This window comes from Oryctolagus cuniculus, chromosome 1, assembly GCF_051225735.1.
Source record: "Oryctolagus cuniculus isolate XC-2025 breed Fujian yellow rabbit chromosome 1, ASM5122573v1, whole genome shotgun sequence".
NCBI lineage: Eukaryota > Metazoa > Chordata > Mammalia > Lagomorpha > Leporidae > Oryctolagus > Oryctolagus cuniculus.
This window is the reverse complement of record NC_142867.1, coordinates 81,297,951-81,313,514: the sequence shown is the minus strand read 5'-3', so window position 1 is coordinate 81,313,514 and position 15,564 is coordinate 81,297,951. Positions and strand designations below refer to the sequence as shown.

General features: G+C 45.5%; 1 protein-coding gene across 2 annotated transcripts; it reads right to left on the bottom strand.

Annotated features, from left to right (window-relative positions):
- Positions 1-1,608: 1,608 nt before the first annotated feature.
- Positions 1,609-12,096, bottom strand: LOC149128482 (tripartite motif-containing protein 51-like). 2 transcript variants are annotated; one of them, XM_089311930.1, is made up of 7 exons: positions 11,946-12,096; positions 7,228-7,642; positions 6,841-6,936; positions 4,969-5,133; positions 4,276-4,298; positions 3,359-3,456; positions 1,609-2,118 (listed from the first exon to the last, which is right to left on the bottom strand). In XM_089311930.1, exons 2-7 carry the CDS (start codon positions 7,636-7,638, stop codon positions 2,057-2,059), a joined length of 855 nt encoding a protein of 284 aa, XP_089168056.1. In that variant the 5' UTR covers positions 7,639-7,642; positions 11,946-12,096; the 3' UTR covers positions 1,609-2,056. The 2 variants fall into 2 exon arrangements, with proteins under 2 accessions (XP_089168056.1, XP_089168055.1); XM_089311929.1 differs by having other exon boundaries at positions 1,610-2,118; positions 4,969-5,199; positions 11,946-12,093.
- Between the last annotated feature and the right edge of the window lie 3,468 nt (positions 12,097-15,564).

The following is a 15,564-nucleotide window of genomic DNA, read 5'->3' as shown; positions in this document are numbered from 1 at the left end:
CTAGCAAACAGCCTAGGGAAAAGCCGGACGAAAAGGGTGCCGGAAGAAGCTATTGAAAGCCTAGGCATAGACTCGGATACGGACTACGGGGGGAAGCTGAGAGAAATCTCTAAGGTCGAAAGTGAAAGTGAACGCTAGAACAAACAGACTCAGACGCGGACTGTGGGGAGAGGCCAGGAGAAATGAGGGAGGAGTATTGTTGGAGGAAAGCTTGGGGAAACATACCGGGTAGAGAAAAATGTTAGGGAAATTGAAGCCGCGGGGGGCAGGCCGAGGCGGATACGAAAGCCACTTTGGGATTCTCAAGTTAGCCCGGGAATAGGGGGCGAAAAGTTGAAACTAGAAGCTGAAACGTGAGCCTGGTTGGGATCCGTCTGATTAGCCCGGGGAGCAAAGGACGGGAAGCCAAACCGTGGGGCGGAGACGTATGCTGGGTTGAATTCGCCAGGCTAGCCCGGGGAACTTAGATTGAATGCTAGTGGTGGACACGTAAGCTACGCTGTGTTACTCGCGGAAGCCGCCGCGTGCAGAGAGAGTGTGCGGGGCACAAGTAGATAGGGAACAGGGCTGGCGCGAGGCTGTGGTTCAGACGCGAAAGGGTTAAGCGTGGAGACCGCGGAGCGCGCGAAGCCAAGCCACGCAAAGCCGAGCCGCGCAGATGAGGCGCGGGCTGAAGCGGCGCAGAGCCGGGAACCCGCCAGCGGGGCGAGGCGCCGGAAAGCTGCGGGGATAAGAGAAACAGAAGTTTAGAAGTAAAAGAGAAATAGGAATGCTGGAAGATAGAAGTAAAATGGGAGAAATAGGAATGCCCGGAGATAGAGAAATAGAGAAATAGAAAGGCCTCCCCTCAACATGGCAACGAGAAAGTTTGGATTCGGTCTGCCTGATTAAGTGAGGCGATGAGCACGATGAGCACCTGCGGCGGCTAGCAGCTTATGCGCCGCAGGTCACCGAAGACAGGCACGAATTAACATCAGTAAGGCTTCCCCACAATACCACAATTAGAAGGCTTGGATTCGGTCTGCCTGATTAAGGCGGTAAGCGCCAGCAAGCAGCTCGACCAGAGTATGAGCTGCAGGTCACCGAAGATAGGCACGAACCAACACTAATAAGTCTCCCCCACAAAAAGGCAATGAGAAGGCTTGGATTCGGTTTGCCTGATAGGTTTTGTAAGCCCCTGCGGGCAGAGCAGAGCATGCGCTGCAGGGCACCGAACACAGGCACGCATCAGCGCCTAAAAACCTCCTCACAATGGCGAAGAGAGGACCCGGATTCGGTTTGCCTGATTGATAGGACTTGTAAGAGCCTGTGGCAACTCTAGCAAGTAGAGCAGAGTGTGTGCCGCGGGACACCGAAGACAGGCGCGTATCAACGCCAAAAATAAAAAGAAAGGGGGATCTGTGGGGAGCAATCCGGACTAGACTAAGTTACTCGAATTAAGACTTATTCTATGCATCTGCTCTCCCACAATATGGCGCTGGGAGAGAAGTAAACAGCTTCCGCACAGCTGCCTCCAGTTCAACCAATTAACTGTAGGACTTGCTCCTGATTGGAAAGCAGCGTACTCGGCGTGTGGGCAGCCGAGTTGGGATTGGCGGAGGAGGACTATAAAGGAGGAGAGAGACGGCATGCACCGGGAACATCTATGGGGAACATCTATGGGGAACATCTAGCTGAAGGAACACCTGTGCAGCCCCCGAGAAGAGCCGGCCGGCGGTGTGCCGCTCCCCTGCGGAAGTGGGGAATGTGGCCAGGGGGAACTGCCCTTCCACGGAGGTGGAAGGGATAGTAGCCAACCCGGGAAGAACCAGCAGCAAACCCGGGGAGGGCCGAGCAGACGAAAGAACAGCGCAGGGTCCTGTGTCGTTCCTCCACGAAGAGGGGGAGCGACACTTCTCTTTCCAAAAGCCATTACAAACACCTACAGCCCAATTGCAAGAGTTTCCCACATCTACCTCCCAGTAATATCTGCCAGAAATAAAAGTATGAACACCCCATGCCAGAAAACATCTGGGAGACAGGGCACATCATGAGGGAAACAACCAATGTGCAGACTTCAGAGATCTCCCTGTAGGAACATGTGCTGGTTGAATCTTTCAGGGTCCAGAGTGACAGTCACTGTAAAACAAAAGAACAGAAGTAGACACGCATGTCAACAATGAAAGTTTAACCTCCAGAGGGAAAACATCTCCCAGAAGCTAATCTCCTGGGAAGTCAGAGGTTACCACAGTGAGCAGAATTTGGGTTGTAACACCTAATAGAAGAGAGGGCCCAATACACACTGCAGAACAAAGACCTAACTACAGAAACTGAAATGGTTTTTCAGAATTCAAATATTGGAATCAAATGTAAATCTAATGCCTTACAACTCAATTTTCAAAGCAACGTACCCATGGACAATGTGCCTGGAACTGTCTCCAGTTGTCCAACATCACTGTCAGAAACAGATTTCATGTTTCTAATAACAATGTCATGTGGGATAAGATTGAAGATTTTGTCCTAGTTAAAGCACTTCTGTAGAAAAAAAAAACTACATATTTCCACTGTAGACATATATATTTATGTAAATCTCTCTATGTCCATTGCAGATGTTACTTAACATTTAATGTTAAATGTGCACTGGAGTTTTGTAAGTCTTCTGGAACACCTTGCACTTTGAAAGTAGACAGGCACATACCTATGATGAGGACAAACAGATTATTATTCATTTCTTTTAATATATTTTATACAAAATTTCTCTTATTCTAGCATTGAAACACTAGTGTGTATATATATGTGTGTGTATATATATATGTAAACACAGACAAGATTAAGCTTCAAAGATGTCAAATTTAAGATTCACAGTTTTCACAGTGTTCATGAGAAATGCTAATTGTAGAAAAACCAGGGATGGGTTTAAAAACTCTTTGCTCCAAAATAAACTTCTTTTTCCACAAACTTCTATATGTACTCTCTTATGCCCATTATATATATAAAAAATAAGTTCCAATAAACTCTGAAACCTTTGAAGCATCTTCTTCCAAGCCAGCTTAAATATCATGAACAAAAGGATCCTTTTGTATGTTTTACACTAAATAACTAACCTTCATTTGCTCAATCTGCCCACACTTCCTCATTCCTTTCTCTATATGATAACTAAGTATGATCTTGGATCACGTTTATACTTTTCAATAGCTTTTTCCCTCTTCACATTATAAAAGCTGACTATATAGAAAAGCCTGTGATGTATGTACATAAGCCTATGGTTCCCTCACATGCCAAAATGTGTGGAACAGTTGATAAATTGGAAAAGGTCACCTATGTGATCTGCACAACAAGCCAAGGGCATCAAGAATACGGTCAGTGGGCTGAAATTCACCTTGGAAGTATCTGAGGGTTTCTATCAATCCAGTGATAGGCACTGCACTCAGCTCTGGATTCACAGGCTGGGGCATGTGCAGCAGCATGGATTCACACCTGCAAGAACAAGATAAAGTTCACATGAGTGGAGCCAAAAGAAATCATTTTCATTGAAAAGAAACCAGACTCTTAATAAACCCACCTGGAATTTGAGAAATCACCACATTGTCTAACTAATTCTATTTTTAACTCCTGAATTTCCAAATAGAATACAAAAGTCAATCAGAATTGAGTCCAGTGCTTCTTAGTGCTCAAGAATCTGGGTAGATGCTACATCCCTGATGCTCCAAAGAGTAATCAGGAGGGGGAGTCTGGTGTCCAACTGCCAGACCTCCCTGAAAACGCTCTACCTGGCCATGTGTGGTTCTCTGAAACCTGGCATGTGTGCTGCTTCCTTCTGTGGCTAAAGGCTGTGAACCTTGTCCCATAAGGGAGATCTGTGTCCCAGAGCACAGCTACCCTCTGCCCCACAGTGTTCTAAATCATTCGAGGTTTCCTTTGTGTTCTTCCCAAAGCTGTGAACTCATAAATGCAGGATCAACACAACACCAGGATTTTCTCACTGCTGGAATATGCTATCCCTCTCTTGCCTCAGCTGCCACTGATGGCCCCTGGAGGGATCTGACATCTCACTCCTAGGGACTTCCAGCCCTTCTCTTCCACCTGTGGAGATTTTTAGAACTGAAATGAAGACTGCCTAATAAAGTCACTTGGGTACAACCACAAAAAGTGTGTATGTGCAGGTGGGGAGCAAAGAGGATTCAGGAAACTATTCAGTCAGTTTCCTAAGAAGCTCTGCTCTCACTCCAGAGGATCCAAGGGCTTACTGGGGGAGACCCTGGGAAAGCCCCTGTGGGAATGCAGGTACACACTCACCTGGGCAGGATGTCTCCAAAAGCCTGTGAGAAGAAAAAGAAAAAGGCTTAGTGAATGTCCCAAGACAGCTCTAAACCTGTGTCCAGGGTGGGAATTTGAGATGGTTCTCATCATTATTTCCACACCGCCTTCCTTCCAGGGTGCAGTTCCTATTTTTTCTTCTTAAAAACCTGGCCTATCACATTTTCATTAATTGTAGTCCTCCTAAGTTCAGAAAGTGGAGGACATTTTCTATGGGAATGAAGGGGAGAGCGGGCAGGAGAGCTGTGTGCTCTGCTGTAGCCATAAAGAAAGGAGGCAGCTGTCTTTCCCAGGCCCTCTTCCCAAGGGACAGGAGCAGAGAATGACAGCAATACACCCAGATCCTCAGATCTCCCCATCAGCCTTGTTATGAATTAGCCTAGCTGTCAATAAACTATTTACTTGTGAATTTTCAAAAAGCCAAAATAGTTTATTGATGTTTGTAAGGTGATTATCTTTGGAGTGATTTTCATAACCATTACACAAGTTTGGCCACTCGTGGAGAACGTCTGAGGGACCTTTGGTCCATAAAATTCCAAAAGGTAGCTTCAGTGTGGAAATAGCAGTCAGGAACAAATACTGGAAGGAAAGGGAGAGGCAGATGTCAGCAGAGAGAATGAGGAGCTACGTATGAATGTCTAACATGCTGATGCCTGGCTTGTCAGTTGTTACCTGAAGTAGCTCCACATCTGGTTTATGACACATTTCCTTCAGTTCCTTATACATTCCTCTTAAAGTCTCCCTCTTGTGAGCCATTCTGGCTTGACTTTCATTGAGTTGCTCAAAAATTTCCCTGCCCTCTTTGTACAGGATCTCCCAATGGTGTTGCTCCTCCTCCTGGAGATACAGAGGCATCTTCTGAAATACATTTCTGATTGCTTCTCTCCTCGAATCGACATAATCCTGCAATCACATTCAGTTATTCAAAACAAGAACCCATTTATCTCTATTCTGCTTTATCTCATGAATTTGATTTTGTCTCGTACACATCAATTACCTATAACCACCATCACTTCTGTTTCTCAACATCTACAAAACTTCATTCTTGTTTTTTTCTCCTGTATGAGGATCAACATCATGTTATCTCATTAATTACATTCAGATGATTCATCATGAACTTTTCATGAGAAACCAATAAATCTATTGATTTGATTCATATTTTCTAACATGCAACACATATACATGCATATATATCTATCAGAAGGCAAGGAAACTCATGAGTAGAAAATGCCCTTTATGGCAGTAGTGACTGGATTGGAATCCATTCCTTAGCACTGTTTCTCAGATTTACTTCCAGTTATGGAAAACCATTATGTGTGCAGTACATCAGACTAGCATACTCATTCTCATGCAATTACTTCTCCCATAAACCTGACCTCCTAAGCTTTCCTCTCTATCTGACCCTCTTTACCACTTCATCTCATTTACTTCTAGCCTCCTACATCACTCACTGTGCCCAGAGATTTTGTTGTGGACTCTCAAGCTCCTCAACCCCACCCAATATACATTACTGACACACTTCTGCATGGACAGTTTTCTCCACCAAGAATTCTCTTCCTGGCCTTATCATTCAGTGGCCTTCTTTATTTCAGTGTCATATTTTTGTAAGCCTTTCTCTGATGTAGACATTTAAACTCATACTCTCATCTCCAGTCTGTATTCTCTTGTACTGCTTCACAAACTCCCTACTCAAATGTCTCCCTAAAACCTTGCCACATTCGAACATACAATGCATCTTACTTCGATGTTTACCATTTGCCTCTCTGATTCAGATTTTAGCCTCATTCAGCAAAGGATTTTTTTCAGTCTTGCATGCTGTCACATTTTTTGTCACAATTTGGCGTAGAATACCTGCTCATGACATTTTGGTTAAAGGAATTTGTCTTCTTTCAAATTAGCACACGCCCAAGAAAACCATCTGCCAAGACACACTTATATTCCTCTCTTAAAGGCTGAGTCCTACACTTAGGATGCAAACCAGTCCCATATTTTGGTAGGTTTCTATGTATCCTTCAAGAGATTGAAACTACATCTCCTATCATATTTACACACATTTCATTATAATGTTAAAGATTCACAGTAATTGCTTAGGGTACTCCTTTTAGAGTTTCCTCAGATTTGAGTCAGTGCTGTGTTTGTTGAAAGGTTTCTAGCCACCTCCAAATACTATTTCATTCAAATGCAAGCTGACTATGCCAGGAAGCTTGACTTGACTGTCCCATGCCTCCCAGATGTCATACTTACCTGGGTTTTGCAACACCTCAGCACACATGACCCTCTGTGAGACAACCCCATTTCTTGTAGTTGATATGTGGTACTGAATGTCCTATTATGGGGGTAAGTCAGCACATCTGTGGTGCAACCAGAACCACTAGGCAAGGGCCACACTTCCCTGTGGAGTAACTGAGGACATCATTTCCTATGACCTCACCCTCTTTAGAATGAAATCCGATACTTTGTCATTTCAGATCAAGTTCCTATTTCAAACATTGTCCCTATGTTCATCTCAAGTTTTGGCAAAGGTAAAGGTGGCAGCACACTAACCTCCCATGATCTGGTTTTGATTATTTCCATATTCATGTTTCTGCTATTTTCACAGAGGTTTTTCCATAAACACTCCATTGTCTTCAGGAGGGTCTCCTGCAGACACAGACACAATCATTCATTGAACACTAGTGAAGAGGATAGTGTAAGATGCACATTGCAACAAGAACTGGGGCTGCCAAGGAGAGGCAAGTCTGCCTCACTGACAATGAAAACATCATAGTACTTGCATGTTCATGTCAGACATTTGTCACATGTGAGCCTGAGAATACTCAGAACAGAGCTTCAGAATGGGACATAGAGAGGACTCCTGCAATGACCCAGGAAACAGACCCATGAGAAGGCCCTTGTCCTTTAGGGGAGTGGATCTTCAGAGACATCACTTACTCTGTGCTCCTCGGCAGCCCGGTCCACTGACAGGTGTCTGTGACCCTGATGCTCCTGAGAGTCAGAGCAGAGCACACACAGCAGGTTCTTGTTCTCTTGGCAGAAGATCTTCTTTGTCTCCTTGTGCACCACACACGTGTGCTCCTCTGAGCTGAGAAACTGCAGGAGACTGGCTTTTCTGGCGAGGACTGCCAGGTTCTTGATGCTAATGTCTGTTTTATAATCTCTCTTGGGTGTCACTGTCTTACATTTCAAGCACAAACCAAGATCTGACGTTTCTTGCCAGCAGAGATACAGACAAGGCCTGCAAAAGCTGTGCCCACAGTCTATGGTGACTGGGTCAATGAAGTACTTCTTGCAGATGAGACAGGTGAGCTCCTTCTGGAAGACATGCCAGAATCTGGAATCCATGTTTCTGAAGAAAAAATAGCAGGTCATTCATAGGCCTGGGTTGGTGAGAATTTCTCAAGGGTTATATGAGGGGAGACACAGCTACATTTCTTTCTGAAATAGTCTCATGAAGGCAGGAGATATTAAGCATTTTCAACGCAAGTGAAAAATGGACTCCACAGGAGATTCTCAGCCTTTGGGAGACTGTGTGCCTGCTTGATGACTCATGACCCCTTCCACACTCAGACCCCACTCCTGAGCAGAATACCAGTTTCTTCCAATCCCATTTCCTGGATGTGGATGTGGGGCCAAATTGCTAGTCCTGAGTGATCAAAAACCTATCCATGGCCGGCGCCGCGGCTCACTAGGCTAATTCTCCGCCTTGCGGCGCCGGCACACTGGGTTCTAGTCCTGGTCGGGGCGCCAGATTCTGTCCGGGTTGCCCCTCTTCCAGGCCAGCTCTCTGCTGTGGCCAGGGAGTGCAGTGGAGGATGGCCCAAATCCTTGGGCCCTGCACCCCATGGGAGACCAGGAGAAGCACCTGGCTCCTGCCTTTGGATCAGTGCGGTGTGCTGGCCGCAGTGCGGTGGCCATTGGAGGGTGAACTAACAGCAAAAGGAAGACCTTTCTGTCTCTCTCTCTCTCTCTCTCACTGTCCACTCTGTGAAAAAAAAAAAAGACCAAAAACCTATCCTAATTTTTCCAATCCTCCTTCCAATGTCTGGAAAATTGCCTCAGGAGTGGGGGAGGATCTCTCTAATTTAGTCATGAAATATGAGGATGAGATGGTGAGAAAGTTTTTTAGTAGTCCTTGGTGGTTGGGGTAGGGTTCGATATAATAGCTCATCTCTTAATCAACCAAACTCAGATCAGATGGAAGCAATCTAGATTCATAGAAAAGATGGAATGAAACAATGTGAGGTTTATTTAACCTCTCTTAACATGACAGAAATTTCTCTCTGGAACCATCCAAACTCTGCCCCCATGCGTTGTCTTAAGTGAATATATATATTTTGATCATAACTCTAATGGTTAAGTAGTCTGCATTAGCCCTAATTAGTGTCCAAATTTAGTGTCCAAAATTTTTTGAAAAGGACTGTTTGAAAACATATTCTTCTTTATTTTTTGAAGATAAAAGAATCGACTCATTTTAATCCAGAGTAGAAATACCTTTGTTTTATTTAGGTCAATTTATTTGAAGGTAAAAGTGCAGGGAGTGGAGGTAGAGAAAGAGGGAGAGAAGGAGGGAGGGAGAAATCATCCATTTAGTTCACTCCTCAAATGGCTGCAATTCGTGGGACAAGGCAAGGCCGAAGCCAGGAGCTGTAACTCCATGCAGTTGTTCCACGTAATTGTAGCAATTTTTGCTGCCTTAAGATGCTCATTAGCGGGAGGCTGGACAGGACTTGAAGCAGCTGGGACTTGAACTGGCAGGGTATACTGCATGTTGACATCTAATGAGACAGTTTAACCCAATGGTCCACAATGCCAGCTCTGAGAGAATCTTGTGTTAATTGCAATCTTTATTTTGCCAGTTCTAAGTAGTCAACTATCCTCTAATTTCCTAATAACACTAATGGATTTATGGGGAAGTGGGACAACTTTAGAATTGCAGAAAACTGGGGCAGGAGCTGTGGCATAGCGAGTTAAGCCGCTGTCTGCAACGTCAGCATCCCAAATGGGTGCAGGTTCAAGCCCTGGCTGCTTCACTTCGCATCCACCTCTCAGCTATGGCCTGGGAAAACAGTGGAAGGTGGCCCAAGTGTTTGGGTCTCTACATCCACGTGGGATAACCAAAAGCACCTCGTGGCCCTGGCTTTGCAAGCGCTCAGCTCAGGACTTTGCTGCCATTTGGGTAGTGGAACAATGGATGGAACATCTCTCTCTCTCTCTCTCTCTCTCTGTCTTTCAAATATAAATAAATAGCTTATTAAAAAAGAATTGCAAATATCTTTTAGAAGGGATCAACATTGTGTTACAGCGTGTTAACTCACTACCTGAAAAGCAAATATTCCACATGGGTGCCAGTTCTAGTCCCTGATGTCTCACTTCTGATTCAGCTCCTTGCTCAAGTTGCTGTGCCCCAGTACCCTTGTGGGAGACCTGGATGAGGCACCTGGTTCCTGTCTTTGGCATGGCTCAGGCCTGGTTGATGTGGCCATTTGAAGAGAAAACCAAGTAAAAAAGTACTTTATATTTTATGTCTATGAGGGTATGAACTGTTGAAAACTTTATTCAATACAGAGTTGACCTTCTGTATATAAAGATAATTCAAACGGAATCTTTATGAAGAATGGGATGGGAGAGGGAGTAGGCGGTGGTGCACTTTGGAGGTGGTAGGGCGGGTATGGGGTGAAGAACTGCTACAATCCACAAACTGTACCTATGAAATATATAATTATTTAAAGCTTTCGAAAATAAAAAAATTAAAAAGAGTAAACCAGCAAATGGAAGCCCTCTCTCAGTCTCTAACTCTGACTATCCCATAAATGTATCTTTAAAGATAAATAAATAAATAGCTTTAAATAATAATGAATGACTCACAAAGAGTTATATGTTCAAAGACTGTTAGGGCATAATTATCATATCAGATAGAAGAGGGAAGGATCGTCATCCCACATATAAGAGTATTATACAGAAATGGCTTTTCAAAATTTCTTCCCTGATCTGGAGTAACTAATACAGTACCATAAAGGTAATGTATTGGAATTAAATGCACATTTTGAGATTTGATGACTGTTTACAGCCCTTGTCTCCTGTTGAGAAAGAGTGTTTTACTTAATACTATTTCTTGGCGTGCCCCACGGCTCACTTGGCTAATCCTCCACCTGTGGCACCGGTACTGCGGTTTCTTGTCCTGGTTGCTCCTGTTCCAGGCCAGCTCTCTGCAGTGGCCCAGGAGGGAAGCGAAGGATGGCCCAAGTTCTTGGGCCCTGCACCTGCATGGGAGACCAGGAGGAAGTACCTGGCTCCTGGCTTCAGATCAGTGCAGCACACCAGCCATAATCGCAATTTGGTGGGTGAACCAACGGAATGACAGCCTTTCCCTCTGTCTCTCTCTCTCTCTCTCTCTCTCTCTCTCAGTAACTCTGCCTGTCAAAACAAAAATGCTCTTTCTTGAACTCTTTACCTAGTTTAGGGTTGCCCTCATGATCATTAAGTAAACTGAAAACAGATGTTTGTAAAAATTAAGAGTCAGAACAGTAGATGGAGGAGAAAGAAGAGTTGGAGAGCGGGCAGGAGGGATGGTAGAATGTGGAATATCAGTTTCTATATTTTTTTAAGATTTCATTTATTGCTTATTTGAGAGGTAGAGTTACAGACAGAGAGAGGGAGAGACTGAGAGAATGGTCTTCCATCTGCTGGTTCACTCCCCAAATAGCCGCAATGACCACTGCTCGGCTGATCTGAAGCCAGGAGCCAGGAGCTTCTTCTGGTTCTCCCATGTGGAGACAGGGGCCTAAGCACTAGGCCACTTTCCACTGCTTTTCCCAGAGATAGTAGAGAGCTCGATTGGAAGTGGAGCAGCCGGGACTCTAAACGTTGTCCATATGGGCTGCTGGCCCCCTCATCATATGTTTTCATTTTTTATTTTTTTAAAGATTAATTAATTTATTTGAAAGTCAGAGGTACAGAGAGAGGAAAGACAGAGAGAGGCGCAGAGAGAGAGAGAGAGAGAGAGAGAGAAAGGTCTTCATCCAATGGTTCACTCCCCAATTGACTGCAATGGTCGGAGCTGTACCTATCCAAAGCCAGGAGGCCCAAGGACTTAGGCCATCTTCCACTGCTTTCCCAAGTCATAACAGAGAGCTGGATTGGAAGTGGAGCAGCCGGGACTCGAACTGGCGCCCATATGGGATGCTGGTGCTTCAGGCCAGGGTGTTAACTCGCTGTGCCACAGCACCAGCCCCAACACCGTATGCCTTTAAATGTGTATATTAAAATTTTATAACATAAATGTAATTTCTACAAAATATTAAAAATATATTCCAACATGCTATTCCATGATAAACACACAAGCTAAAATCTAAAATTTTTGTAGAGAGATCAACTTTCACATTCCACGACAAGATTTCCCAAGGGCTTCCTCACCAGAAATTCAGCAGTTTTCTGCATATGGCATCAGAAAAATAACAGAATAAATTCTATGAATTTAAAGTGCAAAAGTATGATAGAGATGAAACTTTGTACCTATTTCTTAGGTACATTTCCCTGGGCCTGGGAGTGATCTAAGACTGCGGATAGTTAAATTCTAAGATGAAAATTCCTCTAATTTTCAAGTTTTAAGGTAAAAAACATGAATTCGGTTCTTCGGACCCAGTAGTCACCTGGCAAAAGGAATTGGTCCTTTGCAACTTCTTGGATTGGATCCTGGGTCAGGTAGGTGGTTCTGACTTCCCTGGGCTCTGGAGGATCAGAAGGTCTCCACAGCCCAGTCAACACCAAGCCTCAGAACTGAATAAACCTTGACTGGGCGAGGCCTTTATACAAGAGGAGCAAGCCCGGCCCTGATGGGGTTACTGTAGCAGAGAGGACTAGGGGGAGGGGCACTATTTCCCATCATTACTTGGGTGAACTCCTTTCCAGGTGATTTAGTTAACAGCAATTGGATCAATCGCAAATTACACAAACGTTCTCTTGATTGAAATGAATAACTAATTGAGAGGTGATATTTGTTAATTTTTGAAATCCAGATAGATATTCTCTGAATACACCCATAAAAAGGATATTATGTATAAAAGCCTAAATTAATAGAAAGCTGAAGTATATTTTTATATTCACAAATTGATACACGATGCCGGATTTAACTGTGTTGCAAAGGCAAGGCCTGCAGCCAAGTACTTGGGAGTTCTTTTGCTGCCCTCCCAAGTGTATATAGCAGGAAGTCGGGTGATAATTGGTGCAGACAGGTCCCCACCCAGCACTGTGCTGGGTTGCCATCAGAGCAAGCAACAAGTTAAACCTGGATAGGTAGCTAACCTGTGTCCTCACACATCAACAGTCAATAACAGGTTGTGAGTCAGGGAATGCTGTTACTTCAGGATATTGGATGCTGGTGTTGAAAGCCACGGATTAACCAGCGGCCTCACATCTCCCAACCATAGTGAATTTTTAGAGCTTGCCAAAATGGTTGTTATTTCAATATACACCCCTTCCAGATTAAAGGCATTTCATTTTTTCCACATTTTGCAGAATGATATTAGCTTTCTACACGGTATTATCTTACTGTTATTTTATTTATGGGACTTTCTTGTCTCATGAGGCGTGCACATACAGCCCCTATTGTTAATAGCAACTTCCCAGTTGATCATTAATTTAGTTTTCCTTACTTGATTATAGCCGAGAGGCTGAAGCTGGTGTGCATTTCCGGGCTCTTGCCCTGTAGCACCCCAGTCACTGGATGCAAGACCCTGCTACCCCGGGTCTGCATACCTGGAGATCCAGGAACACACTGGCCATGTGGACTGCTTCCCAGAGTGTACCAGGGCAGTTTGGCAGCCTGCTTCTGGAGAGACTGCCTGTGGGGCACCCAGGCTACAAAGACTCCTTCCACTGTGCACTCCTCCCAGGCAGCACAGGGGAAGGGAGGCCTCCTAGCTCCTTGAGCAATGGCTGGGGCACAAAGGACAGGAGCCAGCAGAGCCATTAAGGCTCAGTCTGCACTGGAGCTGGGTAAGAGAGCACCAGGATCACAGCCCCAAAGGAATCCAGAACCTCCCCATCAGCGTCCTCAGGTGTGGTCTTGTCTGCCTGCTGAGCCTTGCTGCGCTCTGGAAGATGGGACAGATCCTGCATCCACTCTGACGTTGGTCCCAGCCATCCCCTGAGGGGACACCCAGGCCCCATTGGAACCACCAGATGACTTTGGACAAAGGACGTTATGGGGGCTTGAGTGCAGCTCACTGAACCACCAGGTCCTTGACCATTTTCTAAGTTCTCCTTTCTAACTTTTTGTGCTGCTGGCACAGGGTGCACCTAGGAGAAGCCATGATGTTTCACTATCTCAGATCAGGCACATTGGGAGGCTCGCATGCCATGGCTATCTCCAAGGCCCCTGGGAGCCTGGTGTCCTATTTGTTGCCAGCAAACTTGCCTTGGCATTTCCCTGGAAGCTTGGAACCACCGCTGCCGCTGAGTTTGAAAACACAGGGTTTTTTCACGGGGGATAGCAGCTTTCTTTGAAGGAGGCTTCTTCATCTCCAGATCCCTAAACCCAGAAGGGGAGCTGCTGCCAGTCTTATCTCAGAGCCTGGAGCAGCCTAGGAGTCTCATTTACATATCTCTTTGGTCTCTGTCGCTCCCCCTCTTCATGGAGGAACAACACTAAACCCTGCCTAGGCTTCATATCCAAGTCACGGCACCATTATGTCGCTCCCCGTCTTTGTGGAGGAATGACACAGGACCCTGCGCTGTTCTTTTGTCTGCTCGGCCCTCCCCAGGTTTGCTGCTGGTTCTTCCTGGGTTGGCTACCAACCCTTCCACCTCTGTGGAAGGGCGGTTCCCCCTGCCACTTTCCCCACTTCCGTAGGGGAGCGGCACACCGCCGGCCGGCTCTCTTGGGGGCTGCTCAGGTGTTCCTTCAGATAGATGTTCCTGGTGCATGTTGTCTCTCTCCTCCTTTATAGTCCTCTTCCACCAATCCCAACTCTGCTACCCACATGCCGAGTACGCTGCTCTCCTCCAATCAGGAGCAGGATCAGCTCCTGCAGATCATCACTCAAGTTGGCGAGAGGCACTGCGTAGAAGTTGTTACTCCCTTCTCAGCGCCATATTGTGGGAGAGAAGATGCATAGAATAAGTCTTAATTCCAGTAACAGTCTAGTCCGAGTTGCTCCCCACAGTCTCTAACCAGCACCTGGAGCTGCAGGAGTCCCTGGCTGGAGTCTGTATAGCTACCAGGTCCCAGGGTCTGTGGGAGCCCTCAGACCTTGGCTCCACCCCTGGTGGCGTGGACTTCAGGGTTAAGCCAGAACCCAGGATCAGAATCTTTTATGCTCTTTCTCTATTGATTCAGTGTTTTCTTCATAGATGGATTTAGTAGTTTGTATTGGATACATTTAATTTATTTAAAATGACAAGAACAGCTGTGTCTTGTGCTACAGCATCATTGAGAGTTATTGGTTTCATAACTAATGGGCTCCCCAATGCTTTCTGTGTAATGTTTTTGGATTGTGTCTTTCTTTTTCTCTCTCTTAGAAACAGGTAGAAAAGAGGATGTCAGCCATCAAGGATTTTAATCCGTGTCTTAGGAAACTTATAAATCCTTTTGACAAGGTTATATTTATATTTTGTCATGTCTACAATGGTTGGCTTTATTCATTGCTGTATGTTTATATAGTGGTGTAAGAACTTGGCCAGAACAGCCTTGGCTCTCATCCCAGAATGGAGATTTCTCCTGCCCAGCACACTCCACGTCAAGCCTCCAGAGCTGTCCCAGAACACACTGGTCAAGTGCACAATTGGACCTCCCCTGAGCCAATTGGAAACCTGCTCCTGGCAAGCACTCAGTTGGGACTTCCCTGCTGCATAGCTCTTCCCTCTGGACACTCCTCCCAGGCTGGGGAGGGGAATGGAAATCCTGTGGCTCAGACCAGTGGGAGGCAGAGCCATGAGACTTTAGACTCCACTCCAGTCAGGAAAGGAAGCATCAGGACAGCAGAGAAGGTCTGTGGAATCCTTGCCATTAATTTCCTCCAGGTTTGGTTCACTTTTTTTATGATTTTATTTATTTATTAGAGAGGTAGAGGCACAGAGAGGGAGAGCTAGAAAGGTTTTCCATCCCCTGGTTCACTCCCTAAATGGCTGCAACAGCCAGAGCTGGACTGGCCAGAAGCCAGGCATCAGGAGATTCTTCCAGATCTCCTACAGGTACAGGGGCCTAAGCATTTGGGCCAACTTCTACTGCTTTCCCAGGCCATAACAGAGAGCTGGATCAGAAGAGGAGCA